Here is a 25,004-nt window from a genome sequence, read left to right as displayed (position 1 = left end):
CCAAACGCGCCCCGGCCCCTCATTGGGCAGCAGGCGCCCGCTACGCCGCGCCGTCTTCCTCTGATTGGGTGGCGCAGAGGGGCAGGGCCTCCAGGCCACACCCACCCTCCGGCCGTTCACCGGGGTGCAGCCGCCGCGAGTGGCCGCGGCTGGTGTGGCGCCTGGCGCGCGCACGCGCCTCGACGTCGCGCCTGCGCACAAATCGCGCGGCGACGGGGTGGCCGCCCCGGACTGAGGTGGCGGGAGGGTGACTGCGCATGCGTGGCGGAAGGGCCGGGCCGGGCCGGACCGGGGCGGGGGGTAGCGGGCCGCGCGCTCGCGGAGGGCGGCCGGCCGGGACGGCGGTGAGGGGGTCGGTATGGCTGCCAGCGCCAAGTCCTTCCTGGCCGATGCGGGCTACGGCGAGCAGGAGCTGGACGCCAACTCCGCCCTGATGGAGCTGGACAAAGGTGAGGCCGGGCGGGCTCGGGGTCGTCGCCGGCCTGGGGGACGGGGCTGGGGCTGCCTGCCCTGCGCGGCTGCCGTTAGGGCCGTCGGCGCCCGCTCTCCGCCCGCCGCCGCGCTACGGGGGGCGGTCCCGTCCCGTCCTTCGTCTCCCAGCGGCTGGGAGCTTTGTTTTGTACCGCTTTACCGCGAGCGGGGGGTGGAGGAGGGACCTGGTTTTGAAGGAGCATCGGTTTCCCCAATAATTATTGCTCTCTTGTTTAGGCCTCAGGTCTGGCAAACTCGGGGAGCAGTGCGAAGCCGTCGTTCGTTTTCCCAGGCTCTTCCAGAAATATCCTTTCCCTATTCTCATTAATTCAGCTTTCCTAAAGCTAGCTGACGTTTTCAGAGTGGGGTAAGTAGCATCAGTCGGTTTCCAGCCGTTCAAATCTCTGGTCCGTAGTAACGCACTGTGTCTTGGAGTGTTGCTGCGTTGAAGCCTGGGCAGTCGTGGGTTTTTCTGCTTGCCTGATAATACCACAGTGGTACCTGCTCTATTGAGGGCAAGTTCTGCTCGATTGAAGCTTGCTTTCCCTGTCTTTAGTGGGCTTAAGGGGCTGTGAGTGATCAATGACACAGCTCCTTTCCATCTGTCCTGATTTGAGGATTCACTTGCTAACTGACTGCTTTAAGTTCACTGGTGTAAATTCTGCTCCGTAGGCATGTTCAAATTCATAATTAATAAATAGATGAATGATCATATGTGCGAATTCCATCTCTGAGGAATGTTAATTACAAAGCCCAAAGTATAGCTTTTCCAAGTGCCTGTTGTCTAAATGATGCATGTGATGAAACTGGAGCTACTTTGTAATAGCTTACAAAGTTATCTGTTGCTGTTTTGCAATCTTCACTGTTGGCTCCAGGAAGGAAAATAAATTCACTCACACCTGGCAATGGCAATTAGACTTTTCTGTCTTAGTCCTGGACGTGCTTTTTTAGCAGAATTAGATCCCTAGGTGTGCACAAAACAGGCATCTGCTTACACTCCTTCTCACTGGTGTCAGCAGGTTCATTTCCCTGGAATTGGGCCTAAATTTGACACTACCTGTACTAGGAAATAAAAAAGTAGTGTGTTAATGGTCTCTTTATAACTACATCAGTCTACTTAAATATACCATTTCTAAAGCCTAGACCTTTCCTTGTTTTAATTAACTCTCAGGAGGTTTTTTAAATAATTTTGTGTTTAAAGTGATTGAATTTTTATTGTAAAACAGCCTGATAAAGAAATGTGTGTGTCTTCTAATAGAAACAACTTCCTGAGGCTGTGTGTACTGAAAGTTACTCAGCAGAGTGAGAAGCACTTAGAGAAGATCCTAAATGTGGATGAGTTTGTGAAAAGAGTTTTCTCAGTAATTCATAGCAATGATCCAGTTGCTCGAGCTATTACACTTCGGTATGTATTACATAAATGAACCTAATTTGCTTGAAATCTCTAGCTAATTATTAGTGTGCTAGTCTGGAATAACAAAATCTGCAACTACCATGAATGAAGTGTAGGAGGCGTCTTCTACATTGGTCATAGAGATAAAAGTAAAGACATCCGTCTTAAAGGGGGTTAACAATAAGGATCTGTGATCAGAAGAACAAAGTTATTAACTATATATGATGGTAAGAATTGTGGGGATGGCTCCAGGCAAACTGGAATTTGCAACACTGAAATTTTGTGGTCTCGAGAAGAAAAATAAAACTGTTGTATGCATACAACTTAGATGTATGTAGCTATATGCAACATATGATATATTGCATATGACGTATTTAGACCGAGACCAAAAGGGAAGTGCTTCCCTATGTGTCAAAATAATTTTTGTTAACTTGTAAGTAAAGCTTACTTATGTGAACCTCGTTACGCTGGCACCTGTTTTTCATTTATTGTTGTGCTAGAAGTTTACTGCTTGTTGGTCTCTGATAATAGCTTCTAAGGGAATGCCCTTGTGTTATTGATTGCTTTGGCCTTCCTAGGAATCAAATGGAGGGAAAAAAAATATAAATTAAACTATTTTTAATGTCACTGTCCTGCTGGTTTGGTGTCTGTATCTAACACTACCCAACATGACCATCTTAACTGCAGCTTCTAACTCCTGTGCAAGTAAATTAAAATGTGAAGAGAGCACTCTTTTTCCTTTTGTATTCTTTTCTTCTGTCCAGTTAACAGAACTGTTAACTGATTTCACTATCGAAAGATGAGAGGCATTAACAGGGGTTTGATTAGCTCATGTGTCCATTTCTTTCTTCTTTTGATTTTTTTTTTAATTTAAGATTATGCTTTGATGCTCTAGTGTCTCAGAAATGTGTGAGTACAGTATATCTATATGTTTGCTTGTAGTTCCACTTCAGTATTCTAATATAAGATTACACTTGTTGATGGGTATTGAGGGCTATCTTGACATCCTGCCAGAAATTCCAGGAATCTGCTCCGTTTGCAAAAATACTTAAATTACAAATCGATTCACAGGATGCATCAAGTGAAAGGTTAACCGTGGCTGTTGGTTCAGCAGTATGAAAGTCTTCAGTTGATTGGGTTTTGTCCTCCTTAAGTAGCATCAATAAGAAAAAACATGCTGAAAGAAAGATCTCCGAAAACAAAACTTTGTGTCTGGGCAGGAGTTTGTTGCTAGATAACTGTGTGTAAATATTTGCATAGAACTCTTGCTAAAATTACCATCAGTGCAAATCCTGTGTTCATTCTTCTTTTAATTGGATTATGCTAAATATGTCTGAGAAGTATCTTTGAGATATTTTTAGCAAAAGTATAGACTACCATATTTCTGATTTTTAAATCCCATGATGTGTACTTCATGTATGTCTGAAAATAGCCATCAGTACATTTTAGCATTAAATCTGTTGTATTAATATCAGAACTTGAACATAAAAGCATCTTAAGAATGCTCAATGTTCCTAGTGCCATAGCGCACTCTCAATTTTATAAGAATTCTTAATAAGTGTCTCATTGTGCCTATTTCAAGCTAAAAGGTACCAAAACGTAGTTAATTTTTCTTAAATCATAACATAAGCCACATGTTAAGCCAAATTTGTTACCTTTTAATTATATGCCTACTTCTAGCATTTGTTTGTTTCTGTAATAGACATGAAAGAGCACATATTTATGTAAAAAAAAAAAATGAGTGGCTTTTACATTTCCGTTTGGTTTCACCTTGCATTTCTTCATGATCATTGTTTTTCCTGATTTTGCTGTGATTTATTTCTGTAGGATGTTGGGCAGCATGGCATCTATTATTCCAGAAAGGAAGAATGCACATCACAGTATTCGTCAGAGTTTGGATTCCCATGATAATGTAGAAGTTGAAGCTGCTATATTTGCTGCTGCCAACTTTTCTGCACAATCAAAGTAAGACGTTATTTTTGAAATTTTTTCATATTACAGAGAATGAAAACTCCATTGACACTGGCATTCACAAAACTTAATATTTTCTTCTGTAGTGCTAGCCATGTCATTTATAGCAAAACATTTAATTATGTGCAATAACAGTATTGTAAAGAAATCTGACTACAAGTTTAACAGAAATCTTTTTTTTTTCCTAAAATACTGATGGAAAGCTCGTAAGTATGGGAAAGCAAAGTGGAATAGCAGCTTTAATCAAGGGTTATTTTACAGAAGTTACGTTAGGCAACTAAATGTAGTGCTGCTTGTCACTTTGACACATTTTTGAAAGATTCCATTTTATCATTTGATCATGCCCGTGTGCAGGGGTTCAAAAATGACTTAACTCTTGGCAAGCACTCTTTTGTAAAAGTTTTTATTGTTAAAATGCAATGCTTGGTAGTTCAGTTGATTTTTATTTTTAATTATTTATTTCTTTATTTTTTGTTTCACCTGGTACTTTGTCTTTTCTCTACAGGGATTTTGCTGCAGGAATATGTAATAAAATCAGTGAGATGATTCAAGGTACATACGCATATTGAATGATAAAGGGAAAAGCTCTTAATTTCTTTGAGAATTCTTTATTATCCATATGTAAATATCAGATATCAGAATACTGTTGCTCTTATCCTCAAATTATTCCAGTTTTTAAATTAAATTATCTAACCAATAATCTAATGTCTGGCTCTTGTGTCCTCTTAAAATCTAAGTTTTCAAAACACCTGTTCAGTAAAGAATAAAAGCTCATCTTATAGTACGATGAATGAACTACATAGGCTATTGCAGGTTGCTTCAGGTGAGTTAATGTGTGTGTTGCCTGCTATGAAGCAAGGAGCAACCTTCTCAAAACCGTGAAAGTGCTTGATACCGCTGTGGTTACGCTGCTAGCTAGTAGATGAGTTATTTGAAGCTAATGCAAGTGTCTGCACAATCTGCAGTGGTAGCAATGCAGACATACTGTGTGCCTCAGTACTGCCAAAAGCCAGTACAAAGGACTAACACTCTACCTATGTCTCTCTTCCTTGTTGCAGGTTTAGCCACACCTGTGGACTTGAAATTGAAGTTGATCCCTATTCTACAGCACATGCATCATGATGCTAGCCTGGCCTCCAGCTCCCGGCAGCTGCTTCAGCAGCTGGTAACATCATATCCCTCTACCAAGATGGTCATTGTTACTCTGCACACCTTTACTCTGCTTGCTGCTTCTTCTTTGGTTGACATTCCTAAACAGGTAATTCTTCCTAATTCATTCCTTCAATTTAAAGTACGGAGTATATTAAAAAAACCTCAGATTCTAGCTGATGCTGAAAATAAATCGTGATGGATATGCTAGGATTGCTGCTCCTGTGTGCTATAGAGAAAGAATACCCTGAAAACTGCTGCTTTCATACTTTTTGCCCTCTCTGGTCCTACTTCAGATAACCCCATCAAACACGGGGACCCTGCTTTACAAATCATAACCTGTCTTCCTTTAAATCAACTGGGATTAAAATCAATTATAGGATCAATCAGCATTTAGGAAAGCAAACACCCTGACTTTTTCTGAAAACATTTCATCTTACCTGTAGAACCCAGGCTTCACTTCTCACAGCTGTATGTTCTCTTGGGTCCTGGGTGTGCCTTTTGCCTTCCTTGCATGCAAGCAAATGAATATTTCAGTAGCGTAGAGTGCATTTAAAAATGTATTTCTTGAAGAACTGAGGAATTTGAATCTGTTGCTATAATTTAGGACTATAAACCAAGTTGTGGGAAAGCAGTGGTAGAAAAATACAATGCTTTTATGTTCTGATAATGTGCAGGTCTGAACATAGTGACATTTGAGATTCATCTAACTAATCCTTGTAAAGTGGTCATGAAAATCTATTTGGTTTCTTTCAATCCTGTACAGCTATGGAAGGCCAGTGTCTGTTCCTGTTAGACTAATAGCATTGATCTGTCTGAAACTTCTTTTTGGTATGGCTGATTTCTGTATTTCAGAGGATGCTTTTGATAGTACTGAATCTAAGCCAACTGAAAAAACACTAAAACACTTGATGTGCTTTTTTTTATGGCGGTAAGCATGGTGCTTTAGGCTGTATTTCTGCAACACAACAGCCAACGCTGCTTAAAAGTGATGAAGCCAGGGTGGGGATGGAGGGCAAAATCATGGGCAGCATGTTCCTGCTTTTTCATGTGCATGTTCATCTCTGTAAATTTGCAGGAAATGAACACAACAAAGGACATGCAGTTAAGTGTCACTTAATTTGAGATAAATGTGGGTAGTGGTTGTCTTTGGGTTTTTGGGGTTGTTTTTGGCAACTACTGAGACATACAAGGTATGTGTGTTGCTATCTGTTAACTGCAGATCATGCAGACGCCCGAATTAACATCAAATGCCCACAATACTTACTAGCAGCATAATCACAACAGTATAAAGTGTTCACTGAGCTTCCCAGGGATGTTTTATGGTATTTCTATGAGTGCCAAAACAGGTCTCAAGGCTTCTCGGGTATGCAGGGTGATGATCAAGGAGAGCAGGATGGCAGAAATTGGCTCTCAGACTGTTTTAGCTTGCCATGGCATCACAGCCTAAGTACGGGCTTTTCCATGTGGCAAGCAATCAGACAGATAAGGCAAGGTAGTTTTGGCTGAGTATGCTCAAAATTTCTTCACGAGTACTTCTGAAGAGTCTTCCTTCTAGTAGCATTTCTCTCTTAAACAACGGATTTACTTTGTTGCAGATCCAGCTTTTGTTGCAGTACTTGAAGAATGACCCCAGGAAGGCTGTGAAGAGGCTTGCAATCCAAGATTTAAAGTTGTTGGCCAACAAGACACCACATACATGGAGCAGAGAAAATATTCAGGTTTATACATCTTTAAGCTAAAGTTTATTATGAAACTTTGCAATCAGTTGTAGAATTCTTTCCAGAAGAACAATTTGGGAGGTAAAGAAAGGAAGAACATACATCTCCATATCCTTAAGTTAGGTTACTCTGCCAAGCAGAGTAGCCAAGTATTAGTGAACAGTTAAAGTATTATAACTGAGGAAAGGCATGCGTCTTGTAGTAGGCCTTTTTACAGTAAGGAAATAACTTTTCCATCTGAAAAACTCGTCTAAGATAATAGACATGAGAGCTGAATGTTTGTTAATCTTATGATGCTGAGCACATATTAATGCTCTCATGTAACACAGAGTCTCTGGGATTTGTCAAAGCATGTCATTCAGCAAGGTATACTTGAAAGGACAAATGTAATTTTAATTTCATTTCTTAGGATTAATGGCTCATTTTCAATAGTATCCTTGTGACTCCTGTTGTATGAATGAGACCCTAGAAGGTGTATATAGCTTATCTGTGTTATTTGGGGAAACAGTTGTTATATTGTAGATAGTATTGCTGCTTTCTTCCAATAGCAGTAGCATATGAACATTTTTTTTTTTCTCCTTGTCTTTCCCTTTTTCTGGTAGAAATGACTATAGAAAATAACTTCAGGTTAGATTGATTCTAATGGGAAAGTACAAATTACAAGTCTATTTAGAATTTAACCCTTACACCACACAAGAACATATGTATGCCTGATAAGAACACTATTTGGGGTTTTTATTTGTTCTGTGGAACTAATTCTGTGTTGTTGTTTTTCTTTATTCAGTTACTGGATGTTAACATTCAGCTTTGGCACTCTCTGAGGCAGAATATACTTATATTTTCCATTTGTCTCTCATACTGCTTTCTCCCATGTTGACTGAAAAAGCCTCCAAAACCAGTGAATGACTTAAGTTATAGACTGTGTTGGCATAATAAATGTGAACAATGTGAATTTTAAGAATTATTCCAGTCTAGATGTGATACGGCCTGAGGAGATCTGGCAAAAGGCACAAAAGTATGACAGGAGCTCTACTATAAATGAGTTAAAAAGTAACATATGCTTTAAGATGTATATCAAAACCTTAAACTGTATTCTGTTGGACACCAGGACTGTTAAAGGAAATGACACTTGAAACTTTGCTCTTCAGAGATGTATACTTACATAAAACCCTGCAGATTGTTATAAGGCAAAATAATCAGTATACCTCCTAAGACTGGAGAACTGTCTTAATCTTCTGCAATATTTGATCAATGAGACCTGATAATATTTTTGCCACTGATTTTTAATTAATAAATGACTTATATGCTAGGAAAAAACAATTATGAGACCCATTGCCACTTCTCTGCAAGCCATGTCCTCAGTCTACTAAAACAGATGCTTCAGGACGTGACTGCTAACTTTTGATTTCAGTATAGTATTTTCTGTGGAAAAATCTTGCCTGTCAAAACTTTTTCACAGGCAAGTGCAACTAAATGTTTAATACAGATAGTTCATAGAACTTCCTTCCCTCTATCTTTTCTCCTGCTAATCTAGGCACTCTGTGAATCTGCTCTTCACACTCCTTATGACAGCTTGAAACTGGGCATGCTATCCGTTCTTTCCACGTTATCAGGGACCATTGCCATTAAACAGTACTTCAGCAGTGCTCCAGGTAAGAAAACTAGATTATATGATTACCTTTGGCATCTCTAATGGGTTGGCTGTCTGCCGATAATCAGTTTCATCTAAACACTTTGTAGCATATTCTTAAACTATTTTTGAACTTCAGAGCATTAGCTGAGAGTCAGACTGTGTTCATCGTACGTAAACCTAAAACGGGATACTGTATACCCATGAATAGTCATGGTCTAAGATTTTGTTCTGGATTTTGTGGGTAATATGCTGTATGAAAGGGTGTTTTACCTTCGGGTCTTCAACTTTTCTTCATAAAACGAAGAAATGTAATGCCTCTCAGATGGCTAACCTGCATTCTGCTTAAGGTGCTTTGAAACCATGGATTTGCATAGTTTTTGAGTAGCATGGAGGCTTAATGGTGTGAGAGTGGGCTGGCGTGTTACTCTGGCACGGTGAAGTTATGCCACCCTTGTGGGAATGACCTGCTTCAGTACCAGGTGAACCTTTCTGCATTGTGACTATACTCTGGAGAAACAGAGTAAACATTTTAAAGTGATTCAAGGTACCTTGTTCTTAAAATGGTGATCATACTGTTTTCTTTTTCCTCCTTGAGAGCCAGACTGCCCTAATGAGTATTATGAGCCCAACTACATGGGCTGCAGAAATGGAGAAAAATAGTACATCCTCTTCAGTCATTCTGGCATGTCTTAATAATTAATATGCTCACCAGCTTTTTTTAATCAGATGCAATATTTCTGAGTCCCTGAAACATCAGCCTTCAGACCCAAATATTCTTTCTCATCTATGTCTAACTTGTGTAGTGTTCAGGAATAGAGGGAGAGCCTCTGTTTGTGTGTGGAGAGAGAGAAAGATTGTTTTCATCCTGTCCTCTATACATGTGGAAAAAAATTAATCCTAAGTCAATACAGATTTTTTGCGGAAATGTACTTGAAAAGATCTGTGGTGTAATTATGGACTGTGCTGTTTTATGTCCTGTTTGCCTTGTCTTTATTTAGGAACAGCAGCTACACCTGCGAGATCATTTGATTTGGTAAAACTAGCACAGGAGTGCTGTTACCATAATAACCGTGGCATTGCAGCTCATGGTGTGAGAATTCTGACTAATATATCAGCCTCTTGTCAGGAAAAAGGTAAACGAAAGCAAGGACAAGGAAATGTGTCTGTTTACAGTCAGGCTTATGCACTTAACACGTATTAACTGGTCTTGTCTGTGAACCTGTCTGTAAATCTGTCTGATCCTTCATGCTGTTTAGGGAGAATACGGACTATAATCTAGTAGAAAATACTCTGTGTGATTTTATATATGGTTGGGAAGATTCCACCTTTGTCTAATTTAGAGAAAATTAATGGGCACAATAGGACTTGTGCTAAATAAATGCTTGTCTTACCTTTGTGTAAGACTGGTGAATTGTCTGTCAACCTTTGAAAACTCTTAGCACAAAGTCTGTTGCAAATGAATAACAAGGCATCTAGAAGTCTTAGTCCAGAGATTTATGTATGTTCTACAAATGTCACAGTTGTGACTGCTGAATAGTTACCCGAGACATGGAATGGCAATATTGTTTCTAATCAAAGTAAGGTAAGGCAGAAGTATTAGAGAGATACTTACCTGTCATGACTGCAACACCAGTGCAAGCATTACACCAATTATGGTCGGAAAACTTAACACGGAACTAACTTACTCTGTTTTTCTTTCCTTAGATCTTCTGCCTTTGGAGCAAGATGCAGTTTTCGGCTTAGAATCTCTTCTTGTTCTTTGTAGTCAGGATGACAGTCCAGGAGCTCAGGCAACCTTAAAGGTGACAGTATTATTGTCTTTCCTTAGCACAGCTGTAAGTTATAGTAATAGCTTGTATAACAGAAAGCCTAGTGTGCACCAGATCCTTTCTGGTGGAAGCATAACATACTGGAAGGAAATGAAGACTCTTTCTGTGTTCTGGCTATAATCAGCGTTCAGAGCAGTAGAGAAACTGAGCACAACTATAGTGCAACTCCCTTTAGCTCTAGAGTAAGTTGATTGTTGTAGGGGGAAAAAAATGCACACGTCTCAGAGGAACAGCTGTAATAAAACATGAACTTGAACGTGGGGTGGAGGTGTCTCTGGAGGACAAAGAGAATCTTGGAGAGAACCTGCTTTTTGAAGATGGGGGTGCAATGTACATGATTACAACACTCAAACTATTATTTTTAATTTCCCACTTCATAAGCTGCTACCAGTAATTTTATCTGGTTATTTACCTGTAAAGCCTGGTGGTATGAGAAAGAAGATTATCGTTTCTTGAATTCGTGATACATTGTTGTGCTGTAAGCTCAGGGACAGAGGCTTGGGCTCTTAGAAAAATCTCATCTTTTGTAGAGTACATGGTTCTGAAGGTACCAGATCTTCTATATTTCTGCAATCATACTTGCAGATAAGTGTCTGGCTTTTTTATTTTTAAGTAGACATTGTGTTTATTGTACCTGTTGATTGTGTGAATTGCAGATCACGTTAACTTGTATGGTGAAGCTGGTCAAGTGCCGTCCTCACCTGAGCCAGTCAGTAGTTGAATCCCTGCTGACCCAGTTGCACAGTGCCCAGGATGCTGCTAGGATTCTCATGTGCCACTGTTTAGCAGCTATTGCCATGCAGCTGCCTGTCTTAGCAGATGGGATGCTAGGAGACCTAATGGACCTCTATAAATTAATTGGACGATCTACCACAGATAAAAAACAGGAACTCTTGGTAAGACCTCCTTCTGGTGAATAGCCCTTGATGGATAAAGTCTATATAAACTACTGTGGATGGATTTTATTTAAAAAGGCAGCTAAGCATTTGTTATGTCCAAGTTGATGTGCCAGTCTACAGCCTTATTTTTAGTTTTGGTTTAACTTTTGACTACATATGTCGGTGTTCAATGTTGAATTCACATCTCATAGATGCGAGCTGAACTATGTGGTGTATTCCGTTAGATTTTCCAGCAGATGGCACTGCTTAGACAAACCTAGCTATTGAAATTATTGGGGTACCTGTGAAATAATGCTTATAGAAAAACAAAATGGCAGCTCAATTTATGTATGGTACTCTGACGCACATGACTTCTAATATACTGTAAGAGATAAAAATGCTTTTATTACATCTATTTGGAAATGAATTTGAATTTTAAGAAAGAAATTACAAGCTTCCCATTAATTCATTTGGAGCATTTGAAATACCTCGGTTAAAAGCCACAGTAATAAAGATTCTATAAATGAAAGTGGCTTTTTACAAGAAATACTTGGGTTGCCATAACTACTTAAAAGATATATGACTAAGAAAAGTTCCCCAGTTAAAATGTATGCATAATCTTCTATGCAGTTTTGAGTCTAAAATCGAGCAGATCATTTCTGGTAGTTTAGGAAACAGAACTGGCTTTTTTTCCTGTTGTTTTTTTTTTTAGTTCCTGAAATAAACCTTCTTCCTCACCCCTCCACTCTTCATTAGGTTTCTCTTGCCACAGTGATCTTTGTTTCCAGTCAGAAAGCTTTATCTTCAGAAATCAAAACTGTTATCAAACAGCAGCTTGAGAATGCCTCCAATGGATGGACAGCCTACAGGATAGCCAGGCAGGCTTCCAGAATGGTACGTGAAAATACCTGGAGGAAAATGATTTGGTGTGGTTGGAAGAATGCTAGTAATTTCTTTGAACTGGAAAAAGAAAGTAAGGAAAATGGTAGGACTCGGGAGGAGGAAGTGAATGGGGGGCAAAAAAAAAAAATAAATTTTCCTCATAATTCCCTGGAATGCTGGTTCAGATATATGCCATTTAGGGCAGTCATCCCATCAGGATGGTTTTTCACTTGTCTTTTTGAAGTATTTGAGAAGGAAGAACGTAATGACCTGATAACTTTCTTGAGCACACGCCTACTCTGCATTGTCTAGCTGTTCTTTAGAAGGTGATACAGGCCATCCTGATGTGTGTTTCTCTTTCTTCAATGTGAAGAAAGGAAGAAAAAGATACTGTTTCCCTTATCCTTTCAGTAAAGTCACAGCAGGGGATAGAATTACATAGAAACCCTAGTACGAGATGCTAGGGTAATTCTAAACAGGTAAAGTATATATTGCAGAGGAGAGGACAGAGCAAAGCACTGTTTTGGTAAATCAGTCGGGATTCTTGGTTTTAGCTCTGGGCTCATTTGATAGTTTTAAACCCAGTGTTTCTGTGGGGATGGAAGATACGTTTTCAGTAAAAAAAATAAAAGTAAATTTCGATATCTGTCTCATCTTGTTGAATTATCTTGTGTAAATAAGTACTATATCTTATACCGGCTGATATTTCCATAAAATAAGCATTTGTGCTTTTATTTATTGTTAGGATTGTCATGATCAAATGATTGGAAGAAGTTTCACTATTTTTATTTTTAAAGTAAGAGTAGTTCTGGAGATGTTACTGTTCTCTCATTTGTATTTGTTTCGTAGAAACACACAGCCTTCTTTTGTGTCCCCTCTTAGAAACTTTTTTGTCATTACAGGGCAACCATGACATGGCCAGAGAACTGTATCAAAGCCTGCTGACTCAGGTGGCTTCAGAACACTTCTACTTCTGGCTGAACAGCTTGAAGGAGTTCTCCCATGCAGAACAGTGTCTGACAGGTTTGCAGGAGGACAACTATAGCTCAGCGCTTTCTTGTATTGCTGAAGCTTTAAAATCCTATCACAAAGGAATAGCGTCACTGACGGTTAGCACAGATCTTCTACTTTAGTGATGATGTTTCTGTATACTGCAGCAGGTCTGTCTGGTTTCTGTTCTTAAACCTCTGAAAAGTTTTTAAAGATGTCTAACATCTGCCAGACTCTTTTTGAGAGGACTGCAGGGAAGAGCCAGTTGTAATACACTGCATCTTCAGAGAGAAGATCCTGTAGCTCAGCTAAGTGTGATTAGCTAGGTTTCTCTTTTTAGTTTTCTTCTCCCCCCCTCCTCACTTCCTGCCTTGATCAAATCATATGATATGTGACATCTTTTTTTAAAGTTATAGCACTTAAAATTTTCCACTCCTTGTCTTGGCTGAATAAACACTATTGTAATAGTCAAGCCTGGGAATTTGTCGAAATTGGCTGCTATCTCCTCAAGGTATGGAGGAGGATTTAATTGTCTTCCTCCCTCCTGCTGTTCATGTTGCCTTGTATTTGACAATGTGATCCTATGGAATCCTAACAACAAGGCAACACCAATTTAGTAAGAGGATGGAGGACAATTCAGTCTCATCAAATCAGCAGAATTCAGATGGTACCTGCTTTTATGCAAATACTTTCTGCTTCTCTGAAGTGGTGAAAATAGCAAGAAGCTGTGTGTGTTATGTCTGTGAATGTAAACAAAAAAAGCATTAATGAATATGGACCTTCAGTTCTTATGTGAAGTTGCTTCTTAACAAAAGACGGTCCAGCTTCACACAGTACTTTCTTTCATATTTTAGTTTCCATGAAGAAATCTTTACATACAGTTTTCTGTATGTCTTTCGAATGAAGCTGTTTGGTTTTTTGGGTGGTTTTTTTTTTTGCAATTACTGGAACTGTTAGTCATGACAACTTGGTGTTTAATGAAGTTCAGATATTACTGTTTATTAATAAACTGTCTCTGAATAAGGGGGAAGGACATAAATTTTACACTCTTATCCTCTGAGAGAAAGCTCCATTGTTCCTGAAGTATGTCTTTTAACTTGTTGACTGAGTGAATAAGGCTTTTAATTCAACATTTCAAGATTTCTTTAATGTCTAGAAGACACTGAGGGGGGGGGGACCTCATCTAATAAGATGTTAGTATTTAGTACAGGCAGGAAAATAACTTGCTTAAATAGGTCATTCTGTGATTCAGTAATTTAATTAGCCTTTCCCTAGAGTGAGGTTTTTTTTTTCTGTTGAAGGATTCCTTTCCTCATCTCCTCTGCTGACTTCACTTCTTGCATGTTGCACGTAGGTATTGCACCCAGAAAAGCACTTCCTTGTGGGTTGTTGTGGTCTAGAGGAGTAAGTACAGGTTTTGGAGGGCTAGAGAAGAGGAAATTGGGTTTTATTGCTGGCTGTTGCTGACTTGTTGCATCACTCTGGACAAATTCCTAACCATGCTTGAGTCTAGCAGCTGTAAAAGGAGCCACTGATTACTTGCATCTACAGAACTCAACATCTCAAAGGGGAACAGAGTGCCATAAAGTGCACAGTAGTCTTACTGCTGAAGACTTTTGCTGTCTCTTCCCTCTGACTTCAGCTTTACTGTTGCTGCTGTTTCAGTGTAGAGTGTGACTCAGCACTGTTGGTATTGCAGACCATTAGTGCGTATGAGGAACCCTGTGTAGCTGTCCACTTTGTAGCTGAAAGACACTGTGCCAGTAAGTCTGTTGCAGATACTCAGTCAGCCCAGTTTAGGAATGATGAAATATTCAGTCAGTGTCTGATCTTGTCAGAAAATTTCTCAATTCCTTCTTGATACATGCAACTGTCTGTCTTGCATTGCTGTATGCAAAATGTTCTTTCATGTGAGTTAGTCCACTTGAGGGGAAAAAAGTCCCATTACTTTATGGATAAGAGATGTGAGGGGGAGGGCGGGGACCTGTCATAGAGCATATCGGCCACAGTCCCCATCTCTCTTGCTGTATACTTGCTTGTATAGTTAGCAAAAGTTTTGAATAGGACCTGCTCTTTCTGGCACAGAACATGCATCTCATTGGAAGCATTGTGCTTATTTTTCACCGCTGGTAATCTAGAGAAGATACAGAACTTGAACAAAGCACTAATACAACCATTGATTAAGTAGCACTACAAATATGTTGATAACAAAGTGGTGGTGTTTAAAGAACTTGGCTGAGCCAAAGAACTCCTTCTTGTCATTTTCAAAAAAGAATTGTAACTCATTGCCCATGGCTATATGGGTAGCAGGTAAGGTAAACTGCAGTATTAATGAGACAAGCTTGTATTTCCATTTACGAGAATCAAGTCCAATTTGTGCTGCTAACAATGTCTGGATTTTCTAATATAAGTACTGGTACTTTACTCTATAAAAGCATGTAGTCTCTGTAGAGCAATTACAGTGCAGTGAGATCTCTTCCACGGAGGGTTTTCTGAAACCACCCTTGCAGAATAAGCTGAACAATGCCCATTCAAAAGGTGGGGGGGTTTTATGCTCTTGTAAAAGGGAAAGCAAAGTGGTAGGTAAGATGGGCTGAATGGCTCAAGTGATGAAATAGTTTTATTTCTTTGGTTGAAATCTAGCTCAATAGTTGAAAGTGGTTGCAGCTGGCTGATGTTTCCTCACTTTAGTCAATAGTGGGCCAGTTCTCAGATGACGTGATGTTTTGTGAGAAACTAGCTTGCTGCTTTCCTGCCGGCAAGGAAATGGTTCTTAGTAAGGTTTTGGGATGGGTTATAACTTCCTGCTTCCAGAAGTGACCTTTTCTGTTGAGTAATACGAAGCACTGGGGAAGACATGCATGAGTTTAACATACATCTGTTCTCTGAGTAAGAGAGGGTCCCAGTGCTTTGTTTTGCAGATGTTTGTTTTTTTTTTTTCCCCCTAAAGAAAAAAGTGTACTCTTCTCAAAATTCAACAGTATAAGAAAAATAACTAGTGGATTTTTGGCTTAACTAGTATCAAATCTTGAGTGCTGCAATTTACCCCTTCCTGGGTATCCTAAGCTGTCACAGATGCTTCTACAAGTCAGATAAGCTCTTAGGAAGCAAAGTTTCACAGAACCATATTTTCTAAATAATAGCAGCATGTCTACCCTCCTGGAGTTCTGTTATTTACTGTTCTTAGTTGTCACTGAACTGTGTCTCTGCCTTCATCAAATGCAAGGTTCAGTGCCTTTGTAATGTTCCTGTCCATTTCACAGTTCCAAAAAATATCTAAAGGTTATCACCCCTTCCTCTTGCTGCAGGTAACTTTAGCCAATTCTTTCTCTTTTGGCTGATGCAGAGAATCACTTTTTCAGTCCTTTGTGTTTCTGTTTGCCTTCCAATTCAGTGTGCTCTCTCTTACGGTAAGAGACTTGGTCTGGACTAATGTCATTTGAAGCCTAACGGCTTGGCCTTGGAAAAAGAGGAAATAGGTGCCCTAATAGCATTGTAACAGCTTAAGTCCCATTTGTTACAAGGGTGATATGCTTGAAATACAGTTTAGTAATTACTTAACTTCTGTGTCCTTCATATTCAGTATGATTTAAATTGAGCAAATCTGTTAAATGTAGTCTTAAAAAAGCAGCTTTTAGAATTGAACTGAAGGGTTCAGTTGTCTGATGAGACAGTTCAGTGACATTGCAAAGTTATTTTATCATGTTTGCTTTTGACCTAAATTGCCAACACTCCTATTACTGTGTTTCAGGCTGCTAGTACACCACTTAATCCTCTGAGCTTTCAGTGTGGATTTGTGAAACTCAGAATTGACCTTCTGCAAGCTTTTTCTCAACTTATTTGTACCTGCAACAGCCTAAAAACAAGTCCACCACCAGCTATTGCCACAACGATTGCTATGACGTCAGGAAATGATCTCCAAAGGTGTGGACGCATCTCTAACCAGGCATGTGTTCTTGTTCCACTCTTGTGCAGTTACGTTTATGACTCTGGTATGAATTTTGCTTCTCGGCAAACATATCTGACAAAAGAAATGAAAAGCGGTAGTGAAGAGTTTTGCTAAATAGTGGGCCTTGGTTGTTACCTGTAGCTATAAAAATGTCTGCCTGTAGCAGGCCATATTTTGAAGTTGAGCATGTACATATGTTTTCTCATACGTTCACGTGCACAGCTTCCAAGGATATGCATGTAGTAAGCCACTCAGTACACTCAAACTTGCAGCAAGACATTTCACACCTTGTTTTGAAACACCTCAGATACTATGTTTACACTAAGAAAGAATATATGCTTTAGGATTGAACTGCAACTCCTTTTGGCGAGTGTTGGCAACTGTCTTGATACTGTACAGAACACCGAGACAGTCTGCTTCTAAAATGCATGTAGTCTGCAAGAAGGAATCAGTGCATAGTCTTTGAAAGACAGAGCAGTTTGATTTACCAGTAGGGGATGGGGGAGGTTGTTGCTGGGGTTTTTTTGTTTTGCTTTATTTTTAACCTAAGGAGGGTATGTTGGTGCTGTGTTCCAGGAAAAATATTTGTTTAATGTGTGGATAATAGTCTGTAATTTTTTCCTGATTTTTATCTGTGTGAAGAAGCAAGAACTTAATATATTTTGCTAGAGTATGTTGTCTTATTCCTTCAGTGTTGTATGTTATAGCGTAGTGGTTTTCTTGATGTGTAGGGTTTTGTTTGCTTTGCTTTGATTTGATTTTTTTTTTTGACTAGTAACACTGTCTCTGTAGATGAAACACTCAATGGAGGAATTCCGAAACCTGGCCACACGGTACGGAGATCTGTATCAGTCATCTTTTGACGCAGACTCAACAACTCTAAGGAATGTAGAACTGTATCCTTTTAAAATCTTAGAATTTGTCCACTTTTTCTCATGTGGACAGCATGAAGCTTAACAATCCTCTCTTCTATGAAGACTGGCACAAAGTCATTTTGAAGCAGTTAGTAACAATAAAAATTAGGTACCAATTGCTTAAAACCTATTTGGAAATAAACATTGCCATGCTATTGTTTGGAATTACTTTAGGGACAAGTTATGACACAAAAATTGCAACAGCATAAAACTTGGGACTTTCATAGTTCTTGCTCTGTGTTTACTAAAGGAGTAATGACTGTAAGATTACTTCACAAAAGCTATAGAAATAAGGACAAGTACCAGTAAATACACTGCATTTCCTGTTTTAGGTGCCAACTTTGTAAGTCTTTTAACTCCTTAGTATTAATATCAGACAACAGCAGAGCTGCCTGTTGATTTCACATGCGATAGAAGCTCTGATTTTGGATCCAGAATCTGCAAGGTAGGTTTGATAGTTAACTTTCTACTCCTTTGCTATTTATTTCTAAATCCTTGGGGCTTTAAGCCTAGGAATTCAAAGAATGTTCAGAAAGTTTCTCAGTAGACCCTTCTAATTCTACTCTGGGCAGGCTTGAGGACCTGTTGCTGCGGTGCTATACCTGGCAGGCTAGGGACTGTGTTTCAGGTTCTGCATTTTATACTGATTTTGCTCTTGAGAGCACTGTACCGGACTTGTCATAAATATAGACTTACATTAAAACAAAAAACAACTTTTAATCTCTTCTTTAGCTGCCTATTTTAACTTGTGTCATTCTGTGTTAGCTCCCATACCTACTGTTTGCCCTTGTAAGGGCACATTAGTTTCCTTCAGAGTCCTGAAAATATAGCACTAAATTAGTTTAGTTTAAACTTCTAATGTAAATCCATCACCTCTGGCTCTTTTTTAATAGTGAACTTACACCCACTAGAAAAATCACATTGAAGTAACTATGAATTGAATCACTCTAAAATTCCCAGGCTGAGATTAAATGGAAGATAATGTGGATAAACATCTTCTTAAATGTGTGATTTTATAACTGGAAATAAAAGTGAACATCCTAAGTGACTGTCCTACTCATTAAGAATTAAGCATTGCTTAGAAGATGTATTAATCATACTTGTAAAAACTATAAAGCTGTGGCCCTCAAAACATTAGATGTCTAGGAGATGGAATTGTATTCAAAGCTTGAGATTATAAACTTCCAGATTTAGTCTTAATTTTGACTGGCATTCTTGCTTTTCCTTGAGTTGTGAGACTTTTAAAAACACTATAAACACTGCAGGCTTAAACAAAAGCCAAGGGAATTAAACACTGCAAGCCTAATAAAAGCTAGGGGAATTAAGCATGCTGAGTCCATTAGACCTGTAACTACTTCAAGTGAGAGAGAGTAGGAACAGAAAGTGGTGGATAAGCTGTAATTAAGAAAGGGTTTAAATGTAAAGGGCAAGTCTTATAGTGGAAAAATAATAAAGAAACAAAGTGAAGTTTGAAAAACATAGTTATTTCTTAATGGATTTCAAGTTGTAACAGAGGATGGTCTTGTTGGGCCTGTTTAGGAGTGGCCTCTCAGATTACAATGAGTACAGTATGTTAGACACGATTAAAAGTGTTTTGTTTTTTTTTTTTTATTTTTTAGTTTCCAGGAATATAGCTCGAATGGAACAGCACATGTTGAGAGTGAATATGAAAGAAGAATGATGTCGGTATTTAATCATGTACTGGAAGAAGTGGAATCCCTCAACAGGAAGTATGCTCCTGTGTCTTACTTGGCAAGTAACAGTTTTAAATGTATATTCTGTAGACAAAGGTTCCAAAAACTTGGCAACTCCACCTATCTGTGGTGGTCAAGAAACTGAAGAGCACACTCGGTTAATTAACATAACCTTTTACTGGCACAAATGGTCTCTACAGAGACTTGCTACTTCAAATTTACTTCAAAAAAGGTTTTGCTAAGACATCTGTAACCTTACTGGTCTGATTAAAAATAATGTTTCAAAAATTCTGATATTAAGAATATAGCAGATGCTGATAAGATACCTAAAAGTAGTGTCAAGTCTCTGCCAGATCTCTTGCCACACTCGCATTCAAATACTGAAGCGCATTCTCTTTGTTCATGCTGTTGTCATGAAGGAATTCTTCCCCTACCACACACAGTGCTGGAGGGTCCAGCACTAGCCTTGCTTCCGTTGCTGAGCTGTTGGCAGTTAATACTGTGTTTTGTGAGTATAGCGTTTCTCTTATCAATGCAGGGTCATCAGAGAACACAATGTAAAGTGGGCTGAATGCAAACAGTGAGCTGATAACGTACTCCTTTACAGGGCTAGTATGGTTTCGTCTTTTACTGTTAGTGAATACCATAAAGCTGAAGTGCGTGTTGATGGGAACAAGGTAGTTCATTTGTCATGGCTGGCATCTATTTGCCTTATTTCTAAATTCAACAGTCCTTACCGATTCCAAATTGCATAGAAGAATGAGTTGTGTAAAATGTAGCAAAGGTAAACCCTGTAAACTTAGTTGTCACTGGCTCCATACCAATGCAGCCTGGTGACTTCGGTAGCGCTGCCTTTGCTCATCTGAGCCAGAAGGGTGGTATAGTGCAGTGGGGAAAGGAAGAGTAGACCAGAGGCTTAAAACTTAATTATTGCACCATGTAAAGTTGTGGTAGATGGAAGTCTTGTTTGCTTGGAGGGGAATTGTTGTTTATTTGAGAGTTTGTGTGTGAGGGTTTTGTGTATGAGTGTTTCGAGCAGATCCTGCTCTGCTGACTCTAATGCTAGGACTGAAATGATCTGGATTTTTCTTTTTCTTGGCCTCCTTGTTCTTTCCAGAGCAGAATACCTTCTTCATAAAGGGCAGAACATAAATAGAGAGGCTGCATGTAGTCACTGTCATCGTAGTGGCTGCTATCCTATGACTGTATCAATATATTTTCTGGACTTCTAGTGGAAATTACTGCAGTTTCAGTACCTCAAGTGCGTGTCTCTCTTCCTATGCTATGAAAGATATTTTTTTTCTCATTTGTTTTGGCTCCATTTCTTACAGCATACAGCTTGTCTGTGCAATGCTGTCATTGCGTTGTTGAAGGTACCCCTTTCATTTCAAAGATACTTTTTTCAAAAGCTGCAGTCTACAAGTATTAAGGTAAGTACTGTTCAAATGTGGCCTAAAATTTCTCTTCATAGAGTTTTTCCTTCATGAGAAAAGCCTTGCTGAAGGCACAAAGCTTCAGCATTTTTAGTGAAGATACTTAACTGCAAATAGCATCTGGGTTTATCTGTTAGAAATAACTTGAATAATATGTATATATGATCATTAAGAACCACTAGGCTGTGACTTAGGCAAAGCAGCATTTAGTTCTTTATCTTTAAGGCTTTGCAATCAAAATCTAACTGGAATTTTTGTTGATTCTGAGTCTGTAAAGCTAAATAATGTTCTAGTCCTGGGAAGGCAACTTTTATAAATTTGTATTGTTTTTCCTTTTCATTTAAAAAGCAATGTTTACTATCTTGGAAGAAAATGGTAATATTTATCAGCTGACTGAGGAAGAATGGCTATATGTGACCTTCGGGGGGGGTGTATTTTTTTTTTTTTTTTTTACTCAAGTGCTCCCTTCTTTTTGGGAAAAGTGAAATCCTTAAGACTCTTAATATTTCCTCTTACTGCATTTTACTACTTTGTTCAGCTTAATATACTTACCTGTGGCTATTTTGTAGAAGATTTTTTCTGCTTCTTTTGAAGAAGTGCAATTAATGAAGCTGATATAAAGACCATATCTGGTATTGCTGATGATGCTTGTTAATTATTATAGTAACGAGTCTCAGATATAAGTTCTGTATCTCCATTTGCTGGTTTCCCTACCAAACCCCTCCTTGGAAATTTTTCTATAAGAAGGTGTTCTGTTTCATCCTTGAATTGTGTTCACTTTTCTGGATGCATAAAATTACATTTTGGTCTGTTTTCGTATGTTTCAGCTTGCTCTATCCCCGTCGCCGAGGAACCCAGCAGAACCTATTGCAGTACAGAACAATCAGCAGTTGGCCCTAAAGGTGGAAGGAGTGGTTCAGCATGGGTCTAAACCAGGTCTTTTCCGTAAAATCCAGTCCGTCTGTCTAAATGTCTCTTCAGTGCTGCAGAGCAAATCTGGACAAGACTATAAGGTACGGATAGCATAGAGCCAGGAGGAGTCTTAATCTTTCGTGCTGTATTTTCCTGCTCTTTTGTTTGGCTCTGGTTAGCAGAATTTTCAGGTTGAAATGAATGGGTTCTTCTGTAATCCTCTGACTCTCGGCAGTTGACATTCAAGCACTGGCCAGAACCAGGCATAGTGCATGGAAGGGATCTGGGATTTTTAAGTCTGTTCTGTATGCTGATATCTTTTTAGTAACAGCTTTTCTTCCAAACAAAAGGGGCTTTGTGATGTTCAGAACCAAGTCATTAGGAATCTGCTTGAGATCAGGAAAATTCAAGCTAGGTATATATCATATGAAACTCTACAGGGAAAAAAGGCAGGAGTAGATTATTCTCTACCACATAGTCTCTAAAACTTCTTTATCCTCACTTTAAGGGGTTTTTTTTGTTTATAGAAATTGGGAGGACAGGCTGTCCAAATTAAATAGCACCTGAGGAGATACATATCAAATTCAAGTCAACGGTTTTATCAAAGATTGCATGTCTGAAGTTCAGGTTCTGCTAACGTGTGACACTTGGTGAAAGGCCTGTTTTGGTGGGTTTTGGGGTTAGGTTTTTGTTTGTTCTGTTGTTTAGGGGTTTTTTTGAGGGGGGGGAAAGGAAAAAATCAGTTCCTTCTAGAAGAACAACAGGACTAATAAGTGTGTAATGTTTGTCTGACTGGAAAACTAGAACCTCAGGGAGAAAAAGACTTGTTAGCTACCTTGCTTCTGTGAATAGGTATAAAAATAACTCATTCATCAATGAAAAAGCATGTCAAGCTGGGTCAAACATGCACATGCATTGGTTTAGGAAAATCAAGGACAAAGATTTTTCTCTTTTTGTTTCTCCTTCAGATGGAGAACAGAAAACATTTTAACAGGTTTATATAAAATGACATTTTAACCTTCCGTGTGTTCTCAGATTCCTATTGACAACATGACCAATGAAATGGAGCAGAGGGTGGAACCACACAACGACTACTTCAGCACTCAGTTTCTATTAAACTTTGTGATACTTGGCACCCACAACATCACAGTAGAGTCCTCTGTAATAGATTCAAATGGTATTGTCTGGAAAACTGGGCCTAAAACAACTATTTTTGTTAAATCTCTTGAGGATCCGTACTCCCAGCAGGTTCGACTTCAGCAACAGCAAGGACAGCCACCATCACAGCAGCAACAGCAAAGAACAGCATACTCACGGTTTTAATTCCCAGAAGTGACTCTGTCCTTGACTCTGTCAATGGTATTACAGTTTTTCTTGGACACTTCTTTTTTGAAAGACCTACAATTTTAACCTTCTCCTAGAAAGTCTCAGATGCCAATTCATTGCTTTTTAAGCTATCTGGGATAAATTTGAAATTGATTCAGGAGAGGCTACTCTGTTCAAATTTGGAGTTGTCCTTTTAATATAAGAACTTCTACCTGATCTCTTTACTTCTGTTTACAAACCTGTTGCAGCAGGCTCCACAAACTTTGATAGCAGGGGACACTAAAAGCTCTTTGACTAGTACTTTCTGTACTTTCTTGTTTTGAAGCACACAGGTTCTAATGTTAGGCTTACAGGACATTGGTAAACACTTTGGCTAGTTATACAGAACTCAGTGTAATACCAACTCTGTATCTTTTAATGTGAAGGAATTGGCAGGAATATCCAGAGATTTTTTTTCTGACATTTTAATAGTAACTTCCTGTATTTGGCTGGTGTATGTGTATTATTACAATTCATCAGCACTACTTAATGCATGCATCTGAAAGAAAAGTTGCAGCTCACTTCTCATACCCAGTCATTGTAGAGGAATGAGGCTGCTTGAGGGGTTGCTGTCTGGGGAGTCTTACAAGAGGCAGAATTTTACAGGTGGGAGCAATAACCATTTCTCAGATGATATAGAAAAGATTACTGAGTTGTTTTTAAATCTTCATATATCTGTATTTCAGAAGGCTTTGGTTTTGTTGGGGTTTTTGTGTTGTTTTTTTTAAGAGGGAAGTTAACTTGCAAGTTGTCATTTGTTTTAACTGCTTTGTTTTTTAAAAAGGAATTTTATATACCAAAGCTTTGTAATCTTGTGTACTCTTTGACCAATTTAGTAATCTTAATTGTTACTTTTACAGCATAACTTGAAAGAGAATTTTGCTAATACTAGAAATTGATTCAGAATAATTTTGGAAATATGCTGCTTCATACATAGTTTTCATGCTTCCTTTGAGATGTAAAAGGCTGAACTCTGCCTGTGTCTGGACTCCCAGGCAATAGATCACATAACGTCCTTCACCTGGTCCTCATAAATAATCTGCTTATCATTCTGCAGGAAAGTAGGACCCACTTGAATGGGGGGGAGGAAGGATGGCACTTCTTACAGACTTCAGTTTGTTAAATGCTTTAATCCCTCTCATTGGAGCAGAAATCTTCATTGTTATTTTCTCAGTAAATTCCTAAGATACTGTTACTTCTTCAGGTTGACTTCACTGTAGAAGCTGACTAGAGCTTGCAGATTCTGCTTGCTTTATATGCAGAGAATATGATAATGAATTGTTATAAGCCTAGATTTCTTTGGCATAGCTGGATGAAGAATTGTTTTTGCTGTGTTTTCCCTTAGTAGTTGCTTAAGAAATCAACTTTCTTCCTCTTGGCTTGAGACTAACCAAAAAAAAAAAATGGAAGTGATCATGGTAGATTTCATAATATCTTGGTCAGGCTATAATCCTAAGCAGAAAAGATAATTGGGATGCAAGATGGGAAATAGAAGACTCGCAAAACTGGTGAAAAATTCACCAGCATCCTTAAATCTGATTTTTATTTTGTGCAGGAGACAAACTACCACTGCCCTTCAAGCTGGCTGAGGAAAGTGGTGGTTTCTGTCCCCACTTTTATGGGTGTATACTAAGTGTTGTGTGTGTATGTATACATACAGCTATGTATGCATGCATACATATACCTATTGCTATGTAAAGTTATATGGTCCAGAAAGAGATGATTCACCTAGTGTTGTGCATGCAGTCTGTCAGATTGAAGATCTGAACTGTTTGTGGTTGGTTGGGTTTTTTCATTAAAGTCATAGATCAGGGTCTTAA

At 38.9% G+C, this 25,004-nt stretch overlaps 1 protein-coding gene across 1 annotated transcript; it reads left to right on the top strand.

Moving 5' to 3' along the window:
• Positions 1 to 356: 356 nt before the first annotated feature.
• INTS7 (integrator complex subunit 7) lies at positions 357 to 25,004 on the top strand. Its single transcript, XM_076334515.1, has 20 exons — positions 357 to 449; positions 709 to 838; positions 1,730 to 1,876; positions 3,692 to 3,829; positions 4,341 to 4,387; positions 4,894 to 5,093; positions 6,583 to 6,705; positions 8,240 to 8,357; positions 9,337 to 9,471; positions 10,043 to 10,140; positions 10,824 to 11,063; positions 11,802 to 11,939; positions 12,830 to 13,036; positions 16,669 to 16,863; positions 17,659 to 17,762; positions 18,157 to 18,225; positions 19,400 to 19,532; positions 20,806 to 20,904; positions 21,735 to 21,920; positions 22,855 to 25,004. The coding sequence occupies exons 1-20, from the start codon at positions 359 to 361 to the stop codon at positions 23,140 to 23,142; spliced, it is 2,886 nt and encodes a 961-aa protein (XP_076190630.1). The 5' UTR covers positions 357 to 358; the 3' UTR covers positions 23,143 to 25,004.

Source organism: Aptenodytes patagonicus, chromosome 3 (assembly GCF_965638725.1).
Source record: "Aptenodytes patagonicus chromosome 3, bAptPat1.pri.cur, whole genome shotgun sequence".
NCBI classification, from domain to species: domain Eukaryota; kingdom Metazoa; phylum Chordata; class Aves; order Sphenisciformes; family Spheniscidae; genus Aptenodytes; species Aptenodytes patagonicus.
The sequence above is the reverse complement of the archived record's forward strand: the minus strand, read 5'-3'. Positions and strand labels throughout refer to the sequence as shown.